The following is a 24671-nucleotide window of genomic DNA, read 5'->3' as shown; positions in this document are numbered from 1 at the left end:
AGGGATCCCTTCGAAAATTCGTACCTTCCAAATAGTTGCACATAAATTAAAATGATTGACGCTGTTTTATTTCTGAATGTTTGCTGCATCTGCTGCGTGTTTACTCAACAACCTGCTCAGTCGCATATGCCTACTGCGATTTTTTAAACATAACGAAATAAAAATTTTTGAACAATATAAGGTTTGTACAGAGTGATCAACAAGAAACCAAATCAAGAGTGCTACCTCATCTTTTATTTTATCGAAACGTACGTCGTATACTAATCAGACACTTTTATATAATTGCTGTGCACTCGTTTTGTTGGTTGCCTACCTCTCAAAAATCTATTATTAATTGCCTTTATAAATTGTTTGTAATTCATGAATAATGGATTTAAAAGGAAGTTATTATTAATTATTATTTATTACTGATTAAGGAAAAAACACACAGTTACATAAAATTCCTTCATAAGGCACGTAATCTTTGGTTACAAAATTTTAAAAGTAATTATTTTTCAGAATTCTTTGTTTTGTTGTTTTCTGTAAGAAAAGTGCTAAAGTTATTATTCTCACATTTTTGGTTAATTGAGAACTTACTCGTATCTTTTCTAGCAGTTTAATTAAAACATTTAAATTATACCAAGGTCAAAAAATAAGTTTTCACAAAAACTGCTCCAAATGTTCTCCATTGTGGTCCAGGAAGAGTCAAACTCGCCCCTCATAATTTCCAAAAACACTTATGAAGCTGTCAGGGGAAATGGACTGCCAAAATTCATTTATGGTGAAAATTTCTTTAAGGTAATGTGTGGGTTTTATTTCTTGCAACACACAAGGGAAACAAATTAATAGCCTCCTTCAAAATTTTTGCAATAAGTGCCATAACTCAATTTAATTTGCAGTCTTAAACGCCTTATGGAAGTTGAGGGATGTTCCTTGATAATTTGTCGAACATTTTGCACCATTGCTAAAATTTGAACTAAGGACTGACCTGACTTCTTCTTAATGATGGATTATGATTCACTAAAATTAGGCATTATAATTTTAAGACATTGATAAACTTGTTAATAACCAATACCATCAGGTTCAGACATTTGGCTTGAAATTCTTCAGTGTAAGGGGGTACAAAGTAAGGCTAGTCTTCACTTTCTTGTTTCACCCTCTTTCGAAAATAATCTAATAAAAATGCCTTCTCTTTAATGGTAAAACCCATTTTACAACTTATTCTGGGATAATTATTGCTTACAATTCCAATAAACGTCTGTAAATATTTCCGAAATCGAAGATTTGTTTTTTAGGTTAAATCACTTAAATTGTCAACAACAACAACCTTGAATTTTGAAATGTGACATTTAAACGAAACATCTCCGTACCAGTGGCGTCGCGTTTGGCAATAAAGCTGATAATTTACTTACTCTTACAAATGTAAAATGTTGCTCTTATTTATCTTATAAATTGTTTCCCTTATCTTATAATAATAATAAAATGCACAATTATAATTCCAACGTCTAAAATTCATGAGGTATGATTTATTATAAACTAGCGTTTGAGACCACAAATTGTCTACGGCCATGCTTTGAACGCTTATTTGCGTATGATTCTGCTACGACGTGACCGATAATTTGCAACGCTTGCTCTGATTTGGATTCTTGTTGATCACTCTGTATAGTCGAATCTGAAAATCTAGGGTGCTATCCTAAAATCGCTAAATTTGGTGCAATTTTTCCGTTAAAAAGACAATACAAAAATCTTGTAGGCCTAACAAAAGATAGTCACACAATATGGTCACTCCATAAAGATGAATCAATCAATAAAACAGTGTTTAACAATTAAAACATTTAATTATTTTAGTGATTTTTCGTGATTTTAAGATAGCACCCTAGATTTTCACATTCGACTATACAAATCCTATACCGTAATATTTGGACCAATCGCTATAAAGTTAGCTCCATCACACAAATTTAATTGAAAAAAGTTGATCATGCACAATCATAGAATATTAAGTGGAGATTGTGCCTACCGAGTTTCAGAATTTTTGGACAATTATTAAATGTGTAATCGCAAAAATGGTAAGCGATGGACCACCCTGTATGTTTAATGGTTTTTTAGCGATCAGCGCCCAAGTAATGCATACAAATAAAAAGTTGCCTCTTTTAATATGTTATTAAGATAAAGATGTTATAGATCCGCAGGGAAATTTGGGAATACTCTGTCGATGTTTTCATTATTTGAGGAAATCGATGAGGTGTAAAAATGGGATTTTACAGATCTTGCTTCTATCAAGAAAACTCTAAACTGCTGCGTCTAATATTAATTTAAAAAATTGTCAGTTTGTGTAGAATTATTTTATAAAATAAATTTACGCAAGAGGAATTGATAAATATCAAAAACACAAGAATAGCTTTATTGAATCATAAAACTTGGGAATTCAAAGACTGAAAAATTTGTTTTGGCAGAAGTTTGTTCGATTTCACAGTTTTATGACTACAGATAATTGATTTTGTTGTAACGAATGGAATAAAGACAATCATCAATGACTCCCCCAATTTCAATGAACCCAATCACAACAAAGTTTGTTTGTTGTCTGAAATTTGCTTACACCAAATTTGTTAATCTGTTTAATACACATCTGTTTCACACTAGCCTTGTCGTTAAGACGATAAGGATCGGTTTTGGGTATTTTGGGACACATAACCTCACTTTGATCAATCGGTAAATTATATTATCATTTTAAATCAAACGAAAGCTCTGGTTGCTTAGTCCTAAAAAGAACTGTATTGTGCAAAAGAAATAATTCACACCGTTGCTTGTTCACTGAGTAAATGACGCTTGACATATGTGATTTGACAATCGATGAAGCTACGTCATACGTTAATGACAACAAAAACAAGCGTCGGATCATCACTTTTTTGAACGCTCTTTACGATGCCGTTTAATTAAATATGAAAGAAATAATTGTTTCATCTAACATTTTTTGTTGATGAAGTACACTTCTATTCAAAAAAAAAAGCGTACAAGTAGTGAACACAATTTTGGCTACATTGCCATATTGTAAACCTATCCTTTAATTGTTGTTACATAGAAATAGTCCGAGAGCTGTAACAAAACCCATGCTGATAGCTGGATTTTATCGATGTATTTTTCAGAGATTTTAATGTGGGTAAATGTTTTGCCTTATTTATTAGGCAAGTATTACCAATTACTGAATTACTGCAAACAGAAAAAGGCAACTCTCAACAATCTAACAATTTAAAAATTTAAAAAACGCAATTTCCACACATTTGACATACATACAAAATGTCAGTAATACCGTAATACGTTTTCTTGGAAACGATTAATTAATTTTATCCCCATTTACATTAGCTCTCAATACGTGTACGCTTTTTTTTTTTAATAGAAGTGTACCATGATTGTCCCATCGCAGTTGGGGTTGAAAACCCACACAAATTTTGAATGTGCCGCCAGCCTCGCAACGTTAGACAAACTAGTAGACAAATTTCCACTACCGCCGGTAGCGCCACCTATCGGCGATACTAGTCTCACTCATGTTATGAGGTTTGCGGCACATTCAACTACGTCACCAACGCCTACTGTCATAGGACAATCATTTATAATGACCCTGTACAATTGATTTTCGAAAATATTGTTAGTTTCATGATGAGAAAACATATCTACACAAACGTAAACGTCCTAGCATAATATTGACGTAATATTAACATAATAATAAGTTATAATACGTATATCATTTTTGCTTCAATTACTTCTGCCATTTTTAAGTAATGCAAAAAAACATTTAGTGTTGCGACAATTTTTTGGCGCAGTATACCTCTCTTTTATCTGAACTTTCTGTTCTTTGTAATACTTTACATTTTAACGATTCCCATTGCAGCGCCTCTTTTATTAATACGATTCATTTTAAATTTATTTCACTATTACGTCAACGAATTTTATCGAGTAACAAATATTTCAAAGGAATATAAATGAAAAATAGATCGAATTGGAATTATTACGCCGTTAAAAATTGAACACAAAACAAAACGTTCTGAACAAAATATAAATTCATTACTTGCAATAATAAAATTTAATATTAATAAAATATTAGCTGCATCCACCAATTTGCACACGATATAACCGAAAAACGATTTTTCTGCCGCAACGCATGAACGTGTCGTGTACCTGATTAATTATAAAAAAAAATAATTAAAACAGCTCGACGGATTTTATTATTAAAATAATGTACAAAAAAATTATAATTTTAAATTTTTATTAACATGTGAATGTGTAATTTGCATGAAGTGTGGACGACGTGAGTTTCCATTTTGTCAGAATTTAGTTTAGTATTTGTTTTACAACTCTGAACTGTCCACTTGGGAAACTTTATTACCGGTCGATACATAACAGTTTTCTTATCTCGCATATGCCAGACCAAAAATAAATAAACTTGCAACAACAAATAATTCACGAAACGAGCATTTGTCCACCACCCCTTCCGGTTCCTGAACGTCCAGATTTGAATTTACATCGAGGGCGTTCGTTCTCCGCTTCTTTGTCCTTTTTCGACGACGTCTCTGCGTGTCAACACATTTTCGAAAATGAGCGAGTCTCGACGTTTACTCGACGAATCAGCCAAGACAATTCCATTAAACGTCTCATTCGTAAAATTTGCCTTAATCCGGCCAATCTGGCATAAATTAGTTGTAGCGTTGTCAAAAAATCCAGATTTACGAGTCACGTTACCCTTGAGCAACATATTTCATCGGCCATTTAGCCCGAATCTGGCGCAATTACCGTTATTTTTATAGTCATCAGTGATGTTAATTTACGCTTCTCGTTCTACGTTTTTATGGTTTCGGAATAAATGAATAAAATAAGCGTTTTAAAGTCGGTACGAAACAAGACACACGAAAGGCACAAAAAAAAATCTGAGTAATAACCGGAAGCTGCAGAAAATACGGACGAGAGATAATCTGTAGCGAGGGAGGCTGCACCCTTGCCAGAAAGCTCTGTATCTCTGGCCGCGTGCTCTATTAATTGATTCACAATCGAGACGCCGTCGCTTTCTTCAACATCCCTTAAAATTCCGAAACTCCAAAGATAACAGAGTCGTCTCGGCCGGGGTTGTTTTCTTTTAATCCCAATCAGAATTTAATTCGCTTACAAAACAATCCTACTCACCCTGGATCAGGCCCCACAGGAGGAGGTTCAGCGACAGCTTCACCACTGTCAGTCCCATCGTCGAACTTGTTACACCGTCGCCACCCCTTTCACATCGTCACTTTTTCCTCCCTTAATTGAGATTAATCGCGTTCTATTGACTCGTCCCGCGAAAAATTCCATCAAGAGAATTTAATTCTTCGTGGAAATTCCTCGCCGTTGACAGTTTGAAATTCGTCCGGCTCTGCAAAAAAAAAATAATAATCGGAATTATTTATCGATTGGGCGCTGCAGGAACAAGAACAAATTTTCGCGTCTCATTAAAACGACGGAAAAATGTGCCGCTGTCGGCGGGCGGGTCGGGGAAAAGTTGGCCGAAAATTCGTAATTGCGGGGATTTCTGTGACTGCGTTAATACGTTCGGGATTTTTACGAGATTTGCGATGTTTGTTTAGGGTAAATGAATTCAGTTTTGCAGCAGGAATATCGATTAAGGCTTAGCAGGACCGAGGCGATAAATTGGTGAGGGTCGCTAATGCAGACGGCTCCATTGTCTGCTGCAGGGGCATAAATTTTTTAACGTTCAAAAACACACCACCCATTAAAAATTTCCTTACCCCGACCGATAAATTTGATCCCCTCGACATTAGAAAAAAAATCTAATTAAACTAATTAGAAAAATGGAACTGAAAGCTCTCGTCTGGTTTGTCGTCGTTTTTTCAAACACTCGGTACATCCGCCATTTCCGCTAATGAAATTAATTAGAACCGTCAGAAAATCCGCTTTTTTCCAATCAGAACCGGCCTCATTACAATGTATTTTTTCCGCATCTCCATTAATTAAATCTGCAGGATTCGATTGGCCCGTCCGCCGCCCCCGGGCCTTGCGGCTGAGGGTCTCCACGCACGACTACCCGCACTAATAGTGTTCCGAAGAACGCAAATGTAATAACAGTGGGAAAATTTCCAATTTCGTCGCGGCGCAGACACCCCGCCGAAAGGTCCATTATTACGATGATTAAAGGCCGTTTAAAAAATCCCGCGCAAACATCCCCCGACTGAATCCGCGTCGTCTGCGAACCGCCCCCGCCCCCCGACGAAAAGATGGCAGAAAACGACAACCGTCAGCGCGACACCCAAGGGTGTAATTACAAGCCTTGTCATTATTAATTTCAGCCCCCGAGTCGAGCTCGCGCCGAGGGTTGACGGCCTTATTTTTACTTATTTCATCTCGGGGACGGCGGCAAAAAAATTGAACGGCCTGCCGACACTTCCATTATGTTTTGATTAGAAAAATTCGACTAATCCCACCTGTTCCGAACGGAACGCACCCTCGTCCGGGGGATGATGTTTGCTCGGTTTCAATTGCGCGCGCGAAAAATTGAGAAGACAAACACGGCGGCCGAGGTCGCCGCTTCGTTTTCTTTATGTTGTGCGGAACGAGCCCGCTCATGACGGGGCGGCTCGGTTAAATACAAAGGAGGGGGTGATTTTTTAAATACTGCCGGAGAAGCACGGCCCACATAAAATAACGCTGTTATGCTAATGCCGTGCTGTGCAGATGCAAATTCCTGCGGAGGGCCCCGTGATTTCATTTACTGGTTTCGGGGGAGATCGCTTTAAATAAATACGAGAGGGATGCTTGCTTTTCTTTCGCGGGAAAACACACGGGGTGGAAATGGGAACGCCGTAATTGGCGGCCGGTCCGCCGGAAACGCAAAAAATCCGAAGAATGAAGAAAATTAGTTTCCTGTTAACGTCGACAGGAATCCAAGAATCTTGACCCGACTCGGCGCCTCCACCACCCCTTCTTGAAATTCTCCCCGGCAAAAGTACCACCCAGTAAATCTCCCTTGAAGCGGAGATGTTATACGCTTTCAGTAGCACAAATGATATTATGTAATAAAAACAATCTTGTCACTAATTATAAATAAAATCTAATAATAATAACAATTGAATAAGAATTTCATTACATCTCGTTGGTGTCACAAAAAGTAGTGAACCTAGATTTGAACCTTGAGCTATACCCATCACGTTCAGTGGAAATACAGAGTTATTATAAATGTTTTTCGCGTCGCAGTTAACTATGATTTATGGTACGTATAAATTTGACTCCTCTTCTGGATTTGTAAATTTGACATTTGACAACTCACACTTGTCACTTTGCAGTTTTCATTGTGGATCATTTTTCAAAGTGCTAATGATGACGTTCTGAGTTAGTTGAGAAAGCAAAAGGGTTTTTTGAGGACTATCTTGTACAGGGCATTAGTTACTGCAGCAAGAAATGTTTATACAGGGTGTTATTGAAATGTGTGACCAAATTTTAACCACGAGCTACTGGCTTCATGTAGAACGCGGAAAAAATATTTAAAAAATTCTATGTCAAAAAATAAAATGACATTTATTTTTTGAGTTACAATTTTTTTTAAATTGCTCTCCACACATCTTAAAAATACACCAATGCGGTTTCCTTGTTTTAAAGCATATTTCCTAGAAGTTACTTCGCATTGGCGTACATTTTATAAAATAAGATATACAGGGTGAATTTTTAAAATGTGCCGAAATTTTACCTACGAGGTTGTGGGACAACGTAGAAGACTAAAAGCAATTTAAAAAAAATTGTAAAACCTTCCTTATTTCCGATATTAATAAATGATACTCGAAAAAACTGTTTCAGAAGTAATTCACTTTGCTAATATTTGTACAGGGCTTTCATAAATAATTCGTGTCACAAGAAGGCCGTGTCCTCATTTTAATAAATGGAGTCACAGCTCACCTGATGCATGAATCATTTATGAAAGCCCTGTAGAAATGCAAATTAGTCTTAAATTGAACAACAAATTTAATTGCTCCTTTTATATCATGTGATTTGTACTAGACCCACATACTCGTATCGTAGGTATACGTTTTCATCACAGTTATGATTATTATTATTGCAGAGATACAGAGATTCATTAGCTTGCTATTGAATCGAACAAAACTTTCATTAAGCAATAAAACAGTTTCACTACCATCATCAAGATAAAATCCGAACGGCGTCATTAATTTTATTAGCAGTCGTCCATCAGCAACTGGCGGTATATTTAAAAACCGATTTGTCGCCGCACTCGCTTAGCACGGTCCTCATTAGCGTTTCCCCCAAGGTGCTATTATCGACACCCGACTGTCCGATCGATGGACGAAGGTAACAAACAAGCAAATCAGCATAATCAGCCTTCACCATTATCGAGCCGGTTCGAACAAACAACGATTTGTTCAAATCAACCCCGTCATAAATTTTTTACACCGCCACAGTCCATTTGTCGTGATCAGCGCACGCGAAAAAAATCGCCGCCCCCATCCCGCAACGCGTTCCGATGTTGCGTTAATTTTTTGCCTTTCCGAACGGAGGAAGCGCGTTTTTCTGGCGGAACAAATCTCCTTAAAGGATCTCCCGGAGCGAGCAAGGCCACGCTAATCTTATACAAAATTAATTAACATGCTTCTTAAACTAGCAAGCTGCGGATATGACTTTATATCATATTTAAGTAGCAGTGTAACATGAGCTTTTAGTGGTAATTTGCCGCGCCAACTTTCCCTTGACTGATGCTCCGCCGAAGAATAATTAAGCGAATTTGCGAAGCGCCCCTCGAGCGCACAAGATATTTTACATATTTGAGCGGCGAGGCCCGGCCGAAAGGGAAAAGAAACGTATGGGGCAAGGCAAAAATAACTCGCCGAGGGGACGCCATCTTGCGTACGAACAACTCCCCGCTCGAATTCCGAAATGCCGTGAGCGACGAAGAAATCATCAAGAACGGTGGATGCGCCGGTGAACGTTCGAAAAACGGCGGAAGACATTTTTCCATTTTCAATACGTTTCACGGCTTCCTCGTAACAAATGGCGGGCGTAATTGAGGGGATGAAAGTATAATAATTAAAAACGTTCGCCGCGAATGTCCTTTAAGCGTATTCATCAAACCACCCCTGCTCGATGTAAACAACAATCACCCGCCATTACAATGCTTCACCCCTTATTAACATTTATTACCCGCCCCGACAATAGCACTTGCAGGTAACGACCGCTCCGAATGAAGCAATCGAAATCAGATTGCCACCCGAAATTAGCGCGCAAACGAAACGTGCAAACACCCCACGATTGTAACTCACCCCGGCCCTCAACCACTCACTCTTTCGGCCGTTTGTCGCGTCGCTGTCGCCTTTTTTATTTCTGTCTTTTTTTTCCTCGCCAACGTCCCGAGCCGAACGCATTTGTGTTTTATGTCCTTATTTAAATTAATGGCGATGACAGGATAGTTCCGCCGAAATTACGGTTTAACAGCCATCATGCGTGCCACTTTTGTTGCCGAGGGATGCGCCGTCCCGCACAAGAACCGAGGTAATTATAACTTGCCGCAATGTTCGCTCAATTATAGATATTCGAGCAGGATCGACCGCGTTCGATCAACAACTCGTAACGTGGCCCCGACAAATGTCCGCGCAGATTTACCCCTAAAACCCATTTTAAAAACTCAAATCCGTACGAACACCCCGGATTACGCTGCCCACAATATGTCACGTACGCTTTTTCTTCTTTCAGTATGAGATCATGTAAAAATGTAATCGTTATTATTACTTTTTGTTGTTTTGTCATGGTTTGGAATGAAATTGATGGTCAAAAACATTAAAAACATAAATTCGATACCACTAACAAAAATAATAAACATCGTTTTCAACGACAGCTTATTTTGTGACATCAAAAATAGAAAAAGACATCCCCATTTTTAAAAAAGGTGACTCAAAAAACATTAATAACTGTCGACCCGAAACGATCGTGCTCATTATCGAAAATGTTTTTCAATTATTATTAAAACAGGCAAATGGACGACTATTTTCAAGCTTGTTTTCACCTTGTCAATATGGGTTTCGTAATAATTTACCTACTAAAGAGCGTCAAAAACATGTGACGTCAAGTGGGCTCGTACTCGCTTTTGTTCCGGTTAACGTCTGTCGCAGCTTCATCAGCTGTCAAATCATAGACGTCAAACATCATTTATTAAGCCTTGGTATGAATTATTTATTTTGCAAAAAACAGTTCTTTCGAGAACTGACCGACGAAATTGTTTCTCAACTTTTTTAGTGTTACATGATGGATTTTATTTTAATGTACAATTAAATGATGATCTCAAAGTGAGGTTATGTACCTGAAGAAAATGTCAAAAGCATATCAACTAAAAACACGACCTACGTTTGAAAATAACCTGACCACATTTTTTTAAACGTTCGTCAGTTTGGCAATTATGCTGTAAGTGAATCTGTATTACGTGCTTATTAGTTAAAAAAACCATTCAATTCTATAGGGTGTCTCAAAATTCGCGAATTCCGAATTCAGAGCGTGGTAGGAAAGCACCCAATGGAGCTCGAAAAATATTTAGAAAAAATGTTTCGCTCTTCCTGAAGAAGTTATAAGCACTTTAATTTTGTTCAATACATAGCAGCCTTCATATCCACAGTGATAAAATACTATTCTAGCTACGTTGCCGTTCCATTTTTAAGAAAAATTACAAACATTTAAGATTTTTTTACTCCAAAGTAAAGCTATTCTTCAAAAAATGGTTTTACGTTATGTTCCCCAATCATCTACACCATAAATCACAATAAACACTGAACTTTTCAGCCTGTATTTGAAGAAAACGCACTTCAAAGAGTGCACCTTCAGACCAATGTATCTTTGTGGGGGGAGTCCCGATTTTTTTTTATTTCCATATTTGGACTACTGAAGTGATCCCCTACAACGCTCTGAATTCGGAATTTGCGAATTTTGAGACACCCTGTATATTGTTTTAACTCAAATAAAGCCTCTGAATTTTACTTATCGAAACGCCATAAATTATTTATACTTAATGTAACAAAAATAAAGATTATATTGTTGGTATTGTTGGCTGAATTAAAAAAAAAAATCCTATCTCAAGGGAAAACCGAGAAAAGGCATCCTAAACTTGACCAATCAGAGTTGAACACCATCAAGATAGGATGATCGAAATTTTGCGTTGTCGGGATTTCGATTTTCAATTTTCTTGCGATATCAGTAATAATTTTTGCTGTCTAGCAATCTGTCCGATTTTTTAGTAATATCTGAGGACGAGCTTCTGGGATTGGTGAAATTGAAAACTTATGTGAGCTACAGGAAAATTTATTTTAGTTATTTTGGAGTCTCTTTTGTTGTCGGCACATGCCTGTTTTCTACGGAGAGGCAGTTCTGGGACAGGCTGTATGATACATCTTCCTAATATAAGTAATAACAAAATAATTCTCTTTGCTGACTATCACTGGGCAACATCATGAGTCAAATCAATGCTTTGTTCTCTGCCAGTAATTCTAAAAAAACTTGAGAAATGTTTTCCATTAAGAAACTAACACGGTAGAATTGTTAGTCAAATCTCTTGGATTCTAGACGGAAAAAGAATCGGGAAACTAACGAAAACTTTTTAAGAAAAGAATTGAGACAAATGTTTTTGCTTGGATAAATGTTGGTTTTCGTTTTTTGAAAAAATAATTCAAAGTTTTCTCACATTTTTTGGCTTTCCGAGGAAACCTTAATAGTTATTTATTGTATAACTGTTTTAGATAGCGTTTTATCCACGCAAGAATATTTAAAAACGAGACGATAGTCGAGCGTTTAATTTTCTTAAGTGCTACGCGACTAAAACAATACAACGTTTTATCCACAATCACACTCGTTTAGAATCAGAATCACTGGAATTTCATCCGATTTTATCAAAAAAATGATTTGAGAGCGGCTGTCACCTCAAAAATCATTGAAATTAATTAAAAAAATATCGGGAGGTGTTGAATGGTTGCTATTTATTTTCGATTGTTTATCGACTGCATTTGTAAAAATTTGTGAATTTGGTGAAAAATACAAGAAAGTCATTCTGTTCCTGAGATAATTCTTGAGGAAGCTGAAGAAGCAACTCTCCAATTATTGCCTACGAAGTCCAGGGCACATCATGAAAACTATTTTCTGAATTTAATGAATGGAAAGAAAAACGAATGGTGTTGACAATAAATGAGTCGTATTTCTTAAATTTGAAGGTTTATAAAGGTTAAAGGTTTATAAAAACATAGACATTGGAAAATATAGTAAGCTCACTGCCTATCTGAAGAGTGAGTCGAGAGGATACGATGCGAAGAAAGCTGCAGTATTTGAAAGAGCACACGTGGAAGAATTTTTTGTCTATTAATACAGGTTATTCTAAATGATTGTAGTCGAAGTAGGCGTGAAAACTGAATGTAAAATTTATGGTTGCCGCTCCACATAAAAAAATCATCAAAATGATGTGTTAAATTGGGTGCAAAACAACTCAATATTTTTAAAATTGATTGTAGAACAACTCAATATTTCTGGATTCAATCGTTAATTTAACAAAAATAAATAAAATCCTCATCACCGCACTTTTCACCTAAAAAATGACAGTGACAGCGACACAACTGACAGTTCACATGAAAGCGGCAAAAACGTAATAACATGGGCATGGCCTACTTCGACTACAATCATTTAGAATAACCCTGTATAAATGAATAAAATGTGATTGATTTAAGATTGTATTTTTCATTATCCCACTAGTTGAATAAAGTAATTTCATTATTCTACTAGTGGATAAAGTGGTACTTTAGACGGTTCATAAGTTTATAAGGTGATTGTGGATAGAATGTTCTTATTACTGTTATTTATTGTTACTACAATTATTTGGTTTTTGTCAGTCTTGAAACATAATAACTTGTATTTGTTTATTTTATTTTTTATGTATTTTGCGAGTATTGATATCTGCAAGTCTGAAATGATCACTCTGAAAACGGATTGTTTGACTTTTATTAATTTTGAGTTCAATTTACACGAGTTCCACTTTAACTTCCTAACTATCTTGCACCTTTTATCGATTCTCCGTTTAGTTTCTCTTTGATTAATTTTTTCAAAGAAACTCCGTTCGCTTTAAAATTTCTAATTACGCTTAAACCCTCAACCCAAAATAATTTTCGAAGGAAAACTACCCCCACCCTTGACGCGATCACAAACCGTCCAACCCGGCGAATAATTCTCCGTTTCCGATCTTTAAACATCTCTTCCCTTTTTATTTGTCGGCATTTTTCGGGCCCCTCTAATTGAGTCCTCTGGTACGTCTCCGGGCTTTATTCCTGCTCCTCGTTAGATTATTACGAAATGTACGTCTTTATCGCGTGTTTTACTTCCGTCGCGTATTTGCCTACACGATGTTGTGTTTAAAACATTTTAATTAGCTGATTTAAACCGTTTTCTATTCGGAGCGTGAACGAGAGCTGGGATTTAATTCAGTTTCGTCGAGACAAAAGACGAGTTATAAACAAGTTTGGGAATTTTCGCCGGTCGGTTCTGCCCCCTCGAGAAAGACGTCGCGAATATTTTATTCGGGGCGCTCCGTCATTTTTCGACCTGGACCTGGACAAATCCGGAGGGCCGCCGGAGGGATTCCGCTCACGTGCCGGATATATATGTGACGTCACGACCGTTCATTTACTTCCCCGACTGTACGAAAAAATAAAACGGGGAACTTACAAGTGGGTCCGAACAATCGATGATCCCTCGACCAAGATTACGCGTCACATAAAAATATTACATCGTGGGGCGTAAAAACGGAACGAGATACGTGTGCCAACGATTCCGAAACGTTGCCGTCTCTAACGAGGTCGGTTTTAATCGAGTAGGCTAAAAAAAAAACGAGACAACGCCACCTATCCGAGTAATATTTATTTGTGCAGTCGTAAAAAACAACTAGAAATAAACTGAAATTACAATTCGAAATGGCCGGGAAGCACCGGATGTAGATTAAAATGGGAACTGTTGCAACGTGAGAGCGATTCGCTTGTGAGTTATTTAATGGTAGGTATGGAATTTTATTTGGACATTTTGGATTTTACACCGGACAAACCGCACACATTTGCACGGCCGCATTACATTATGGGAGTCTGTCGCTGACAATAAACTGGCCCAAGTGGGGTGGCAGCTTTACGATCCGTCACTGGAAACATCGACTGGATCATTTAAAAACTGCGATTCTTTTATGGAGTGGCGAAGCCGCGAGCTTTTCCATAATCGGATCCATCAACAAACCACAGAGTCCAAAAGCGAACACCACAAACAACAAAAACAAGCCCGAACAACAGGATCCGGCTGAAATCCATCTGCAATTAAAATTAGCGTAATCAACAAAGGCGGGATTGCTTTAATTACGGCGAGAGACCGCAGCAGCGTCCCGTTTGAAGTAGTCCGGACGGGTGCACTTGCATAGTTGTGATGACGGTCGTCGGTGCATCCGGAAGCCGTAACCTCTAATTCCTCGCTGCGCTTTTAAATTGACCGTATAACGGTCTTTATTAAGTCCGAAATGGAGGAACTGGAACGAAATTGCAATGATATTTGCAATAATGGCTCGAGTGTCTGCACTGGAGCATCCTGCAAAAGGGATTAACGTAATGGTTGCGCCATCGGAGCCGGAACTATTAACGATGTGGTCGTGCCGTTGTATTAACCGCTCGAAATTGAGGCAAATATGAGGTGAGAAGGCTCGATTGGGTGCTGATTGTTTGCGAACAAATCGCCACTTCCGAAGAGCGGTGGCTGCGGATCGAAAGTTGGCGGCAGCTCCGACGAAACCGAAGAGGAGAACGCTCGCCTGGCGAAAAACTCCAACTGCGAAAGTGAAAACGGACAAAAAATAACATTAAGCAAAACACAAGTGAAAGAAATGCGTCTTCTCCGCGGTTAAATTCCGTCAGTTAATCACAGTTTCGTCCCCGAAGGTGTGCAGACATTTTTCACACTCCCAGAGTGATAATTCAAAATATTGTTGTACGTGTCAAGTTCATTGTTATTGAGTGAATGAATGAATGAAAAATGACACAGTTCAATAGCAGAACCCGCAAGCTTGTTAACATGGCTCATGATAATTTCCGTCAAAATGGACGAAAATGAAATTAGTCAACGTTACAACACTGCAATTTACAATTTGAAAAATGACAAACTGTGGAAATTGCACGGTGACAGGTGCGAACTGTCAAATGTCAAAACAAATCCAGGAAAGGCGTGTACGTAGAAATCACAGCCAACTGACATTTTGTAATAGAAATGACATTTGTAATAGATCTGTAATAATTGTCAATAATTGTCTTCCGTCGGGTAATCAGGAAAATTTGTAGTCGGGTCGTAGAAAGGTCGATACACTGCACCGATAAAAAAATGAAAAAAAGAAAACAACAAAAAAAAATGAGCGAGATGATAATTATTGCATAAAGTTTTAGTATTAAAAATGTGTGAATTTTCCAACAAAATTACCACGAGTACATTTATTTTATTAAATTGTAGCATAAAGAACCGCCTGGATACACAAATGCAAGAAAGTAAGGTTAGGAAGTTGTTTCGTTTCGTGCAAAGGTGTGTGCTTTGTGTGGTTACCACGAAATTCTCACCTAGAATTTGAGGGAAAACTTAAATGAACGTCAAAAAATAAGTTTCCTTCAAACGACGTAAATTTAGATGTCACGATCACAAATTTTCGCGATCACATGATCATTTTTCAAAATGTCACTTCCTGAAGTTGAAGTAAAATGTCCAGTAAAATAATTGATTAGACAAAATTCGAAATGTTATTAGATATTTTTACGCAACTATTAAACAAATTGTTTTTATATCAAATGAATAAATGATTGTTTTTTTTTACAAATCTATTCAAAGCCGTTATGGCAAGAGAACGAAAATATGACCACTTACAGTTGGTTGTAAAAAACGGAAACTGTCAGAATAAAATTGACATATTTTTACAATTTTTTCATGGTGTGAAACCTTCTTACGAGAGATACAGTCGCGGACAATGTTTTTTCGCTAATGTAAGTCTGTTTATTCTTTCTATGGTTACTATTATAGTAGTTTATTTAACGAGTTCGTGTGTAAATTGGGCTTTTTTTTGGCATGAGTGGGCCAGTTCAAAGGCCCACGAGTGCTACTTTTTTCTGTCCGTGACTGTAGCTTACAATTATGGTCAAAATTCAATGACATTTTTAAAAATTATTTGATAGGAATTGTCGAGTAGAGAATTAATTGACAAATGGACAAAACCAAATTTACATTAGGAAAATTTTCATTTCCCGTTTTTTTTTGCAACCAACTGTACTAAATAATGTGACGAAATCTTTTATTTCTATGTTTTAATGGCAAAAATGTGCTGGCGCTTGATTTGTGAACAACCAAAATATTTATGATAATTGGTTAATTAACCTAATTTCCATCAAAATTTTATTTTGCAAACATTGTGAATTTCAGTTTTGTCATAGAGGAAAAGCGAATCTCATTTTTGTACTGTCAATTTAGTGTCAAAAATGAGTAAAAGCTTCATGAAAATAATTCCTCTCATTTTCGTAAAAATTATAATATAAAATACATCATTCGTTGCACACCATTTAATGAAATTTTCATAAGCTTGATTGTACCTACCGGTTTTTGGAATTGTCCGACAACACACTTCTGCACGCAATATATCCAGCTTCTTCAATGAAATGCATTTTAAACTAAATTATCACCAAGTATTCAACGACAACGATATTTCGTTAACAATAAGCCAGCTTATAATAATTTTATTATAATCACTGAATCATTGTCTTTTATTAAATGTCGATGGGAGAATAAAAAGTTTAATTACACGCTGCGAAAGCTGTTTCACGTGCTTGGAGTTTTTAAATAACCTCGGCTACACTCATGCTTCGCCTCGGCCATTTAAAAACACCTCGCACATAAAAGTAAACTTTCGCAGCTTGTATTTCATTTTGCGCAATAATAAATTCTGAATAAATCCATAATAAAATTGCAAAAGTAATAACATTAATTTAAAATCAATTTGATTTTTATATAAATTAATCAAGGAAAAATGAAAAGAACAACACAAATTAAGTATGTTTTCTTATTGGAACAATTAATTAATAGTAATTCGATAAATGGAAGTTGGTAATTAATTTCTTTGTACTTTAAATTTATGTAGTAGAAGTTGAATAAAAATGAATACAAAAAAATCAAAATCCCTTGTTTGTTGTTTTCCTCGAATACCAATTACAAATACAAAAAAATAACGGGGAACGATTATTTACCAACTTCAATATTTACTAATTAAAACATCAATTACAACAGGCATCAGAGAATTGAATTAATGAAACCACAATATGTAGAGTTTTTCACGCGGTAATCCCCACGGCCCAACTAATACAATATTCATGTAACAAAATTAGATACAAAAGCGGGGGGGGGGGGGGGATCTACTTTTCGCTTTATTAAAGCGTCATCGACATCGATGATTGGATATTAATTCGAAAATAGAATACCGACCGGGCCCGGTTCTGCATTTTCCGCATAAAAATGTTGTTCACCGAGTTTGCGTTGATGGTAATGTAAATTTTTAACGGGCCGTGTGCGACGCTCCCGCAAAAAACCTTGCGAGTTAATAATGCCGACTGAATAATTTCATTTTATGAGTAGCGATCGGTCGGTCTTGTAAAGTCGAAAATTTTGGTAAATTGGGTAAACCAAAAAGCGACAAAACGCGGCCCACCGATCGATTCGGGATAAACATCCGGCCTTCGGGTAACTCAATCGGGATCTATAAGAAAGTTAGATTAAGGATCTTTGATCTTTTGTCGTTCGGAAGTAATACACGTAAGACCGGATGTAGTCCTTTGATAAACCCGTGATAAACATCAGCCCTAAGTTTCAGAAAAATTCCATTTCGATGTAGATTTCCCGAATCGTTAAAAAATTCCGCCGACTGTGCCCCCCGACAAATTCGTTCGATTCGAAAGAGGAGAGAAGGAACACCTCAATTAATTTTTAATTGGTGCGTCGTCCCCGCCCCCGCCATTTTTTCCGTGATTTATGCCGGGAATTAGGGCCAACAGCAATAATTAGTAAGCCGGTCGCGTCCTCCTTCGCCATTCTTTATTTTAGCCCGGCTGAATTTTATAAAGGCCTCCGTAAAATATAAAATAATTTATAACATGTTTTCTTTAAACTTAATGGAACAACTTCCTGAATTTTTAATACGGTCTGTAAAAATAAGCCGAAGAAGTTGATTTATGTTAAAGGAAGTCGAGCCGCCGAGCGAAACTTTTCAAGAATGTATCAAGTAACTCATTTGAATCGCTCTTAAAACTCGAACGGTTTTTATTATATTATTATATGTACACTTAGCGGCGGAGGAAGCCCTCAATTATGCGGTGAGCAGCGGGGGCCGGGGCCCTTTTCCCAACAAAAATGAATACTTAACGATCGCGAGTCGGAAGTTTTCGCCGCAAAAAAAAAAATGTTGTTCCATTGTCGGAATTGACCCTCGAAAATTCAGGAGAGGGGTCCCGTTGAATTAATAATATTTTGCTTGTGCGCGTCTTGCCACATTTATTACGACGTGTTTGCACTATTTTTCAGCCTCATTTCCGCCCTCATATCCCATGCAAAGAATAAAGAATATTGTTTACGACATCCCCTTTCATTGTAAGTGGAATTTCGCGGGAACACGACCAGAATTAAAAATTACCCCATTTCCACCAGTGACAGCGCTCGCGGGGTTCCGGGGGCGAATCGGGCAACCCCAACCGAACTTACTATAATTACAATATGTTATAGGTGGCGCCACTGTTCGCATTTCGTCCTTAGGAAAAAAATCGAATTGCCACACCGACTACCTTAGGGGAGACCCTCCGACATTCTCACTGCAACCCTCCGAGGGCGATTTTCCACCCACATAACAACATCCACAGAAAAATGGCACTTTTCGGCCGGCTCCGGTCCCGCCGCGTAGTCCGCGTGTCGCTCGCGCCGCCTCCGGGCGTCGTCGGTGCTCCGGTGTTCCGCGCTAAACTGCAGAACCCGGAGTTTGTTACCCGGAGTTCTTGTGTCTGACAACAGATTAGGGCACATGCGCACTGATTTGCCTTGAGGTGCGTGTATATCATTATGAAATATAGTTCATTTAAATATAATGCTTTCTTGTCCGTATTTTGCCTTACGTTTGTGGTTTCGTTTCGTGTTTTTCGGGCCCGCTCCCAGATTAATTCCGGGTTTTCAGGCGGCGGCGGCGGTCGGAACGACGCGCCGCCGACGGTCGCGTTTATTAAAATTCAAATTACGGCCGAGGATGTTATCGAATTCATTGGGTTAATAAAGCCCGGACGGGACGACATGCGAAAGCTCGCACGTTCGATTGGGCCGGGGGTGGGGCTCCGAAAGTCGCGGATTGTTCCGCCGAAAATCTAATCAACTTGAATTATAGACACGGGGTGCTGGAGCTTCCCCCCGGAACGACGTCGCAATAAAACTACAACACTTTAAAGTTGACAAATGCAGAACGACCAAATTTCCAACTTCCACTACTTTTAAATCTTGTAAATATTTCACCGGAACATACTCCACGTCAGATGTCCCTTCCAATTCGCGTCCCGTTGATAAAACAATCCGAGCACTACAAATTTCGATCCGGATCGATGATTTAACTCCGTAAATAATTAACGTTTCGTTTTTGCATGTTAAAGCAGCAACGACATCGTACAATATTTTTCATGCAAACATTTAATATTTATCGGGCAAATAAATGCATTAAAATATTAATCAAAAGCGCATGTCACGAGTTACGGTTAAAACCGTTTCGATAATAATTCATGAGAGGGTCGAAAAAACTCGTTGCACCGAACATTTCTTTCCGGTTCCTAATTGTGCAAGACAGAGAAATAAAAAAGACACGTGTCAAGTGTCGCGGAGCTGAAGCAATTGAAACGCTTAATTACGGCTTTATTAACTGTTCCTTGACAAAGCCGCAAGTAGCGGGTGAAAATCGATAATACGAGAGCAGTTTTTAACCGAGGAAGGAGCAGGAAAGCGACCCAGGTTTCGAGAAGGAGGACGCATCCTGGTCACCATTCATTAGATAGCTGAGATGCTTCCGCATAAGTCGACATTTACTGTTGGGGCATTCTCAGACGTGAGCAAATTACTACTTGACCTGAGAGATCTCGTACCGACCGCAGTTGTGGTGGTAATAGCCGGAATAATTTCCATACCACGTGAAGAAGATAAGGGCTATCAAATTTCATGTCAAACGTGCAGGAGTGTCACGGTTGAATTGCATTTTTAAATCAGGAACTCACTCACTTCGAATCAAACTTTTCTCCCTTGTATCCAAAGAAAAGACTCTTTGCATCAAATACTGCACTAAAAAAATCATATATGTATAGTCCATTTTTTTTTAAATCAATTGTCAATGTCAAAATTCACTTAAAGACCAGGCTGTACCACCCTAAAACCTTTCGTTTCGGGACACCTCTATCGTAAAATCTCCCTAGATCGGGTTTGAGGTTATATCAGTAATTTTCAAATGTCAGAAAAGTTTCAGGTGTAACCAAATTTTATACCAAAAGAGAAGAAATAAAGACGATAATCACACTAAAAAGTGCAACTTAACATATGCAGGCAAATGGGAATTTATTTAATGGGTTATATAAGCAGTTTACCTATTCATTTTCAGAATCTAACCCCCAATCGTCTTCCGAATATGATTCTGCGGAAGAGGAATGTCCTCAATTGGTAGATTTCCCATCAATTTTTTCCAGTCCTCTCTAATCAATTCCTCGCAGTGACGAACCCATATATTAAAATAAAATACCTCGAATATGATGTGTGCATCTTTACTGCAATTTAGCATGGTCGGTTTTTCTGCCTGCATTTCTTCACGTAATCTAATCATGGCCAATTTTTCTCGTTGTGTTAGATCCTTGTTTTCGGAAACTCATTTGACTTTGTATTTTTATTTAAATGTAATTGCGCCTTCAATAGCGCAAGCGCCTTTACGTCAAAATGACTGACATACAGTTGACATTTTACGTTGCCAATCTAATAACTATCAAATAACCAGTGACTTATACCAACATGACAACACTTTGACAATTGATTTAAAAAAAAATTGGAGTATACATACAAGGTTATTCACGAATAATAATGGGGCCGACAGAATAAAAAATGCAACGAAAAAAGCTGGCTATTGAAATTAAAAAATTAAAATGTCCGGCTCTTTTTGAAAATGTATTGTGGGTTGCATTTTTTATTCAGTCGGGCCCATTATTACTCGTGAATAACCCTGTATTTGTTGAAAGCCTCTGTGCCCTCTTATTTTTTTTTAAGCAATAAAGTGTCTCACGATGGATTTTAATCTTTTATAAACACTGATCAGTTTTGACTTGTTCAAACGCCAACGACACAAAGCTATGGGATGTTGAGGATTACCATTTTGAACAACCACCTGTTATTCAATGGATAAAAATTGATACAGCGGTGTAGTGTTGGATTCCAGGACCTCTCTGGAAGATGGAGCGTTTTTTGGGCAACCGCAGCAGTGACATTGACCGTGTTGAGGTTTCTCAAATAAGTTGTGAAGAAAATTATTGAAATCCTGATGTCGAAACGCCTACCATGAAGGAGAATCTACAGGGAGAATTGTCCGTGACCCCCAAGAATAGCATCATGATGGTTGCGTTGTTTGCAAGATTGCTGTCGAAGGACGCACCGCTGCAGACAAACCGGGGGAGGACTTTGGAAAGATTGTCTTAAAATTCAGAAATTTAATAATCCCGGCCTTGACATTTTTATTTGTTCAACTCAGGAAGCGTTCAAGTGGAATACATTATGTCTGAAATTTTTAAATGATGCTTTTGAGGGACAAATAAAACAAAAAAGTTATAATGAAGAAATAATTTTCATTTTACATTCTTCCTGTCAACATTGTCTGAATCAACAATCTTGATTTTTTTCATTAATGTTCAATACGACTGATTCAGTAGCTTATCGTTATGTGTTAATGAAAATAAAAAGTCAGTAGGTATTAATTTTTGAATAAAATAAAAAAATAAATAATCGTATATCGGGAATCGAACCCGGGCGGAATGGGTGATAAGTCAGTATCTAGTCCCTGAGCCATGACCACTACGTTTTCAATTAATTTTAGGTTATGGTAACCTGCCGTTGCATCCATTTTATTTTGGAAATAAAAACGTTAACAACTACTAGTTCCATAATTTGCACAGCCTACAATTTGCTTTGCCTGTTGAAAACCCATTTTGAGTATTTAACAAATTTCAACATTTATTAAATTATTAAATTCACTTTATACAACAATTGAAACGTAAGTACAATGTGTTTTCATCATCAGTACAGATTGACGCCATTAAATGTCATATCCCCGTCTTAAGCATTTTAAAAGTAAACCTATATTTACTCACCTTTTTCAGATATTCTTTTTCTTTAGAATACGTCTCGAATTACCACTTTTCCTTCACTCTACCAGTTCTTTTAAGAGCCAGTTTTTACTAAAGTGTCACTTGGCGTCGACTTTGTTTAAAATCAAGTAGCATGAGGATCAGAACTACCAACACTATTTACTTTCAACGAGATCACAATTAGTCTAGTCCTACCGGTATGATATAATCGTATACTTGTGATCTCGTGTGGTCATCTAACGGACACTAGCCCACGATTTCGTATCATTAAACGACTACAATTTGGAACTTGACCTTAAGAAAAGATCTTCTTAATTCTCTTGGAATTTAAACAAAATTTGGAAGCGCCACGACAGACCTTGACTGTAGCTGATCTCTGGCAACTATTTGTCAAGAAAGTAAATAATTAATTAAAGTGCGTGACCAGTGCATTGGCGCCAACATAACGATTCAGTTTCAATTGTGACTTTTTGAAAAACGTTTTTATAAATACGGGGTGATCAATAAGGACTGTTTAAGTTGGTAACACTGAATCGTATTTTAAATCGTATAACAGGAGTAACTTCCGGTTGTTGGTGGCTTGTCGTTGTTAATGCTATACCTATATCAGATATTTGTCAAATAAACCAACAAAACATATCCAGTTACAGTGTTATAAATAAAAATTTTCTTAATTGTATTGCCAACTTAAACAGTCCTTCTTGATCACCCGGTACTTGGTCAAAATGTTGTCAAGTCTAATTTAAAACAAAAGAATGCGAAGATTTTATTCTCTGAGGGGTCTAAATAAGAAACAACACAAGTCAAAAATATGTATTTTTGCACACGATACACATCTGCCATGGTAAATTATGTCACTAGTCCTTCGATCAGTTGTACTCTGTCTCTCGAACTAGCGTCTCTGACGGAATCTTCGCCACCGCCTGGTCAACTTTCACCGACGGTCGTGCCTGTGCGCTGTAGGCTTTCTTCCCAGCGTCGGCCAAATTAAAGCATTTTTCCGTTTTCCGAATCTGCGGTGCACCTTCGAATACTTCAGTTGATCCTGTTTGCTTGGAATTTTGGTCTGTTGCCATTTTCTGTCACAACTGTCACCCTCGACCGACTTGATGTTCCAGGCGAGCGAAACCGCAGTCTACTGTTTCCCGCGAAAGCCTAAATGAACACTTTGAAGCCTAAACTTATCTACGTGGACGTCAGGTCGTCAGCTACACTCGTTTTTTCCCTTCGACTTCTTATCGGCTTCCTTTTCTTCTTTCTTGTCATCATTTTTGGCCTTCTTCATCTCCGCTACCAAGTCGACCGCTTTCAAATCTCTGTGCAGCCTGTGATGCAACGACACGTCGTCGTCGTCGTCATTCGTTTTCGCTTTTTGTTGCTTTTGCTCATCGTGATTTGTTGTCATTACAGAGGATTTGTGCAAAAAAATTCGACGACTGCGTCACATTTGAAGCCCGCGCTCTCGATTCGAAAATCCCGCCACCGCAATGCGGTAAAGGTTACGGCTCGGCCAAATACACCCTGTTTTTTGTTGAAAGCTTTATTATTTTGTATCTGATACACAGGTTATATATTTAATTCACATTGAGATAAATTATAATAGTGATGGTCGGACAAGTTTCCAATCGTCCCGCTCGTTTGAACGCCGGGGAAAAACCACTAACCCCTTCCTGGGGAACGATTGGAAAAGTGTAAACTTACAACCGCGAGTTCAGTTAAGCTAATTAATGAAACCCTATCGAGTAAAATTCCAAATCTAAATTTGCTTTCTCCTTTCTTGTTCGTTCATTTTATACAAATATGCCTCATAGTAAATACGGTAACATTAACTTGCAATACTTAACAAATAGTGTACATTTAAAACGAAAACAACAGCAATAAATTATAAAATAGCATTCAAATTGCAAGGTATTGTTACTCGAGATGAAATCAAATCACCCGCTTATTAATGCTATGAATATTAAAATAAGTACATCATTGCTAAATTTGGTTGCGAAATATTGCAATTACGAGCCTGCCTTCGTAACTGGAATATTTCCGGTCGGTGTAAAATGGCAAGGGTAGAAAATAATTGCACATCGAAAATAACACCGGAGCCCGCTGGGATCCGGCAAGTGTTTAAAATTCCAGGCAGGATGCTTTTGTATCGATAATTCATGGACCATTTATGAAATAATAAAACAACTTGAGCCACAACTAAACATTTGTTTTCAATAATCATCACTCACT

General features: G+C 37.6%; 1 protein-coding gene and 1 long non-coding RNA gene across 5 annotated transcripts in view; both read right to left on the bottom strand.

Moving 5' to 3' along the window:
• LOC138130990 (cell adhesion molecule 2-like) overlaps positions 1 to 22611 on the bottom strand; it is a 55026-nt gene extending 32415 nt beyond the window's left edge. Inside the window, exons 1-2 of one of the 4 annotated variants that reach the window (XM_069047736.1) lie at positions 22446 to 22611; positions 5152 to 5374 (exon numbers count right to left, since the gene is read on the bottom strand). In XM_069047736.1, the coding sequence (XP_068903837.1) occupies positions 5152 to 5209 (58 nt within the window). In that variant the 5' untranslated portion in view covers positions 5210 to 5374; positions 22446 to 22611. Of the gene's footprint in view, positions 1 to 5151; positions 5375 to 18783; positions 18805 to 18863; positions 19035 to 22445 lie in introns of those variants that run through there. The other 3 variants (XM_069047759.1, XM_069047745.1, XM_069047753.1) reach the window with 3 other exon arrangements.
• Positions 385 to 1639, bottom strand: LOC138122141 (uncharacterized). The gene is made up of 2 exons (XR_011156360.1): positions 1055 to 1639; positions 385 to 999 (listed from the first exon to the last, which is right to left on the bottom strand). It is a non-coding gene; the product is annotated as an uncharacterized lncRNA (long non-coding RNA).
• Positions 22612 to 24671: the final 2060 nt, after the last annotated feature.

This window comes from Tenebrio molitor, chromosome 1 (genome assembly GCF_963966145.1).
Source record: "Tenebrio molitor chromosome 1, icTenMoli1.1, whole genome shotgun sequence".
Lineage (NCBI taxonomy): Eukaryota > Metazoa > Arthropoda > Insecta > Coleoptera > Tenebrionidae > Tenebrio > Tenebrio molitor.
Note: the sequence above shows the minus strand (reverse complement) of the source record. Positions and strands in the feature narration are given on the sequence as shown.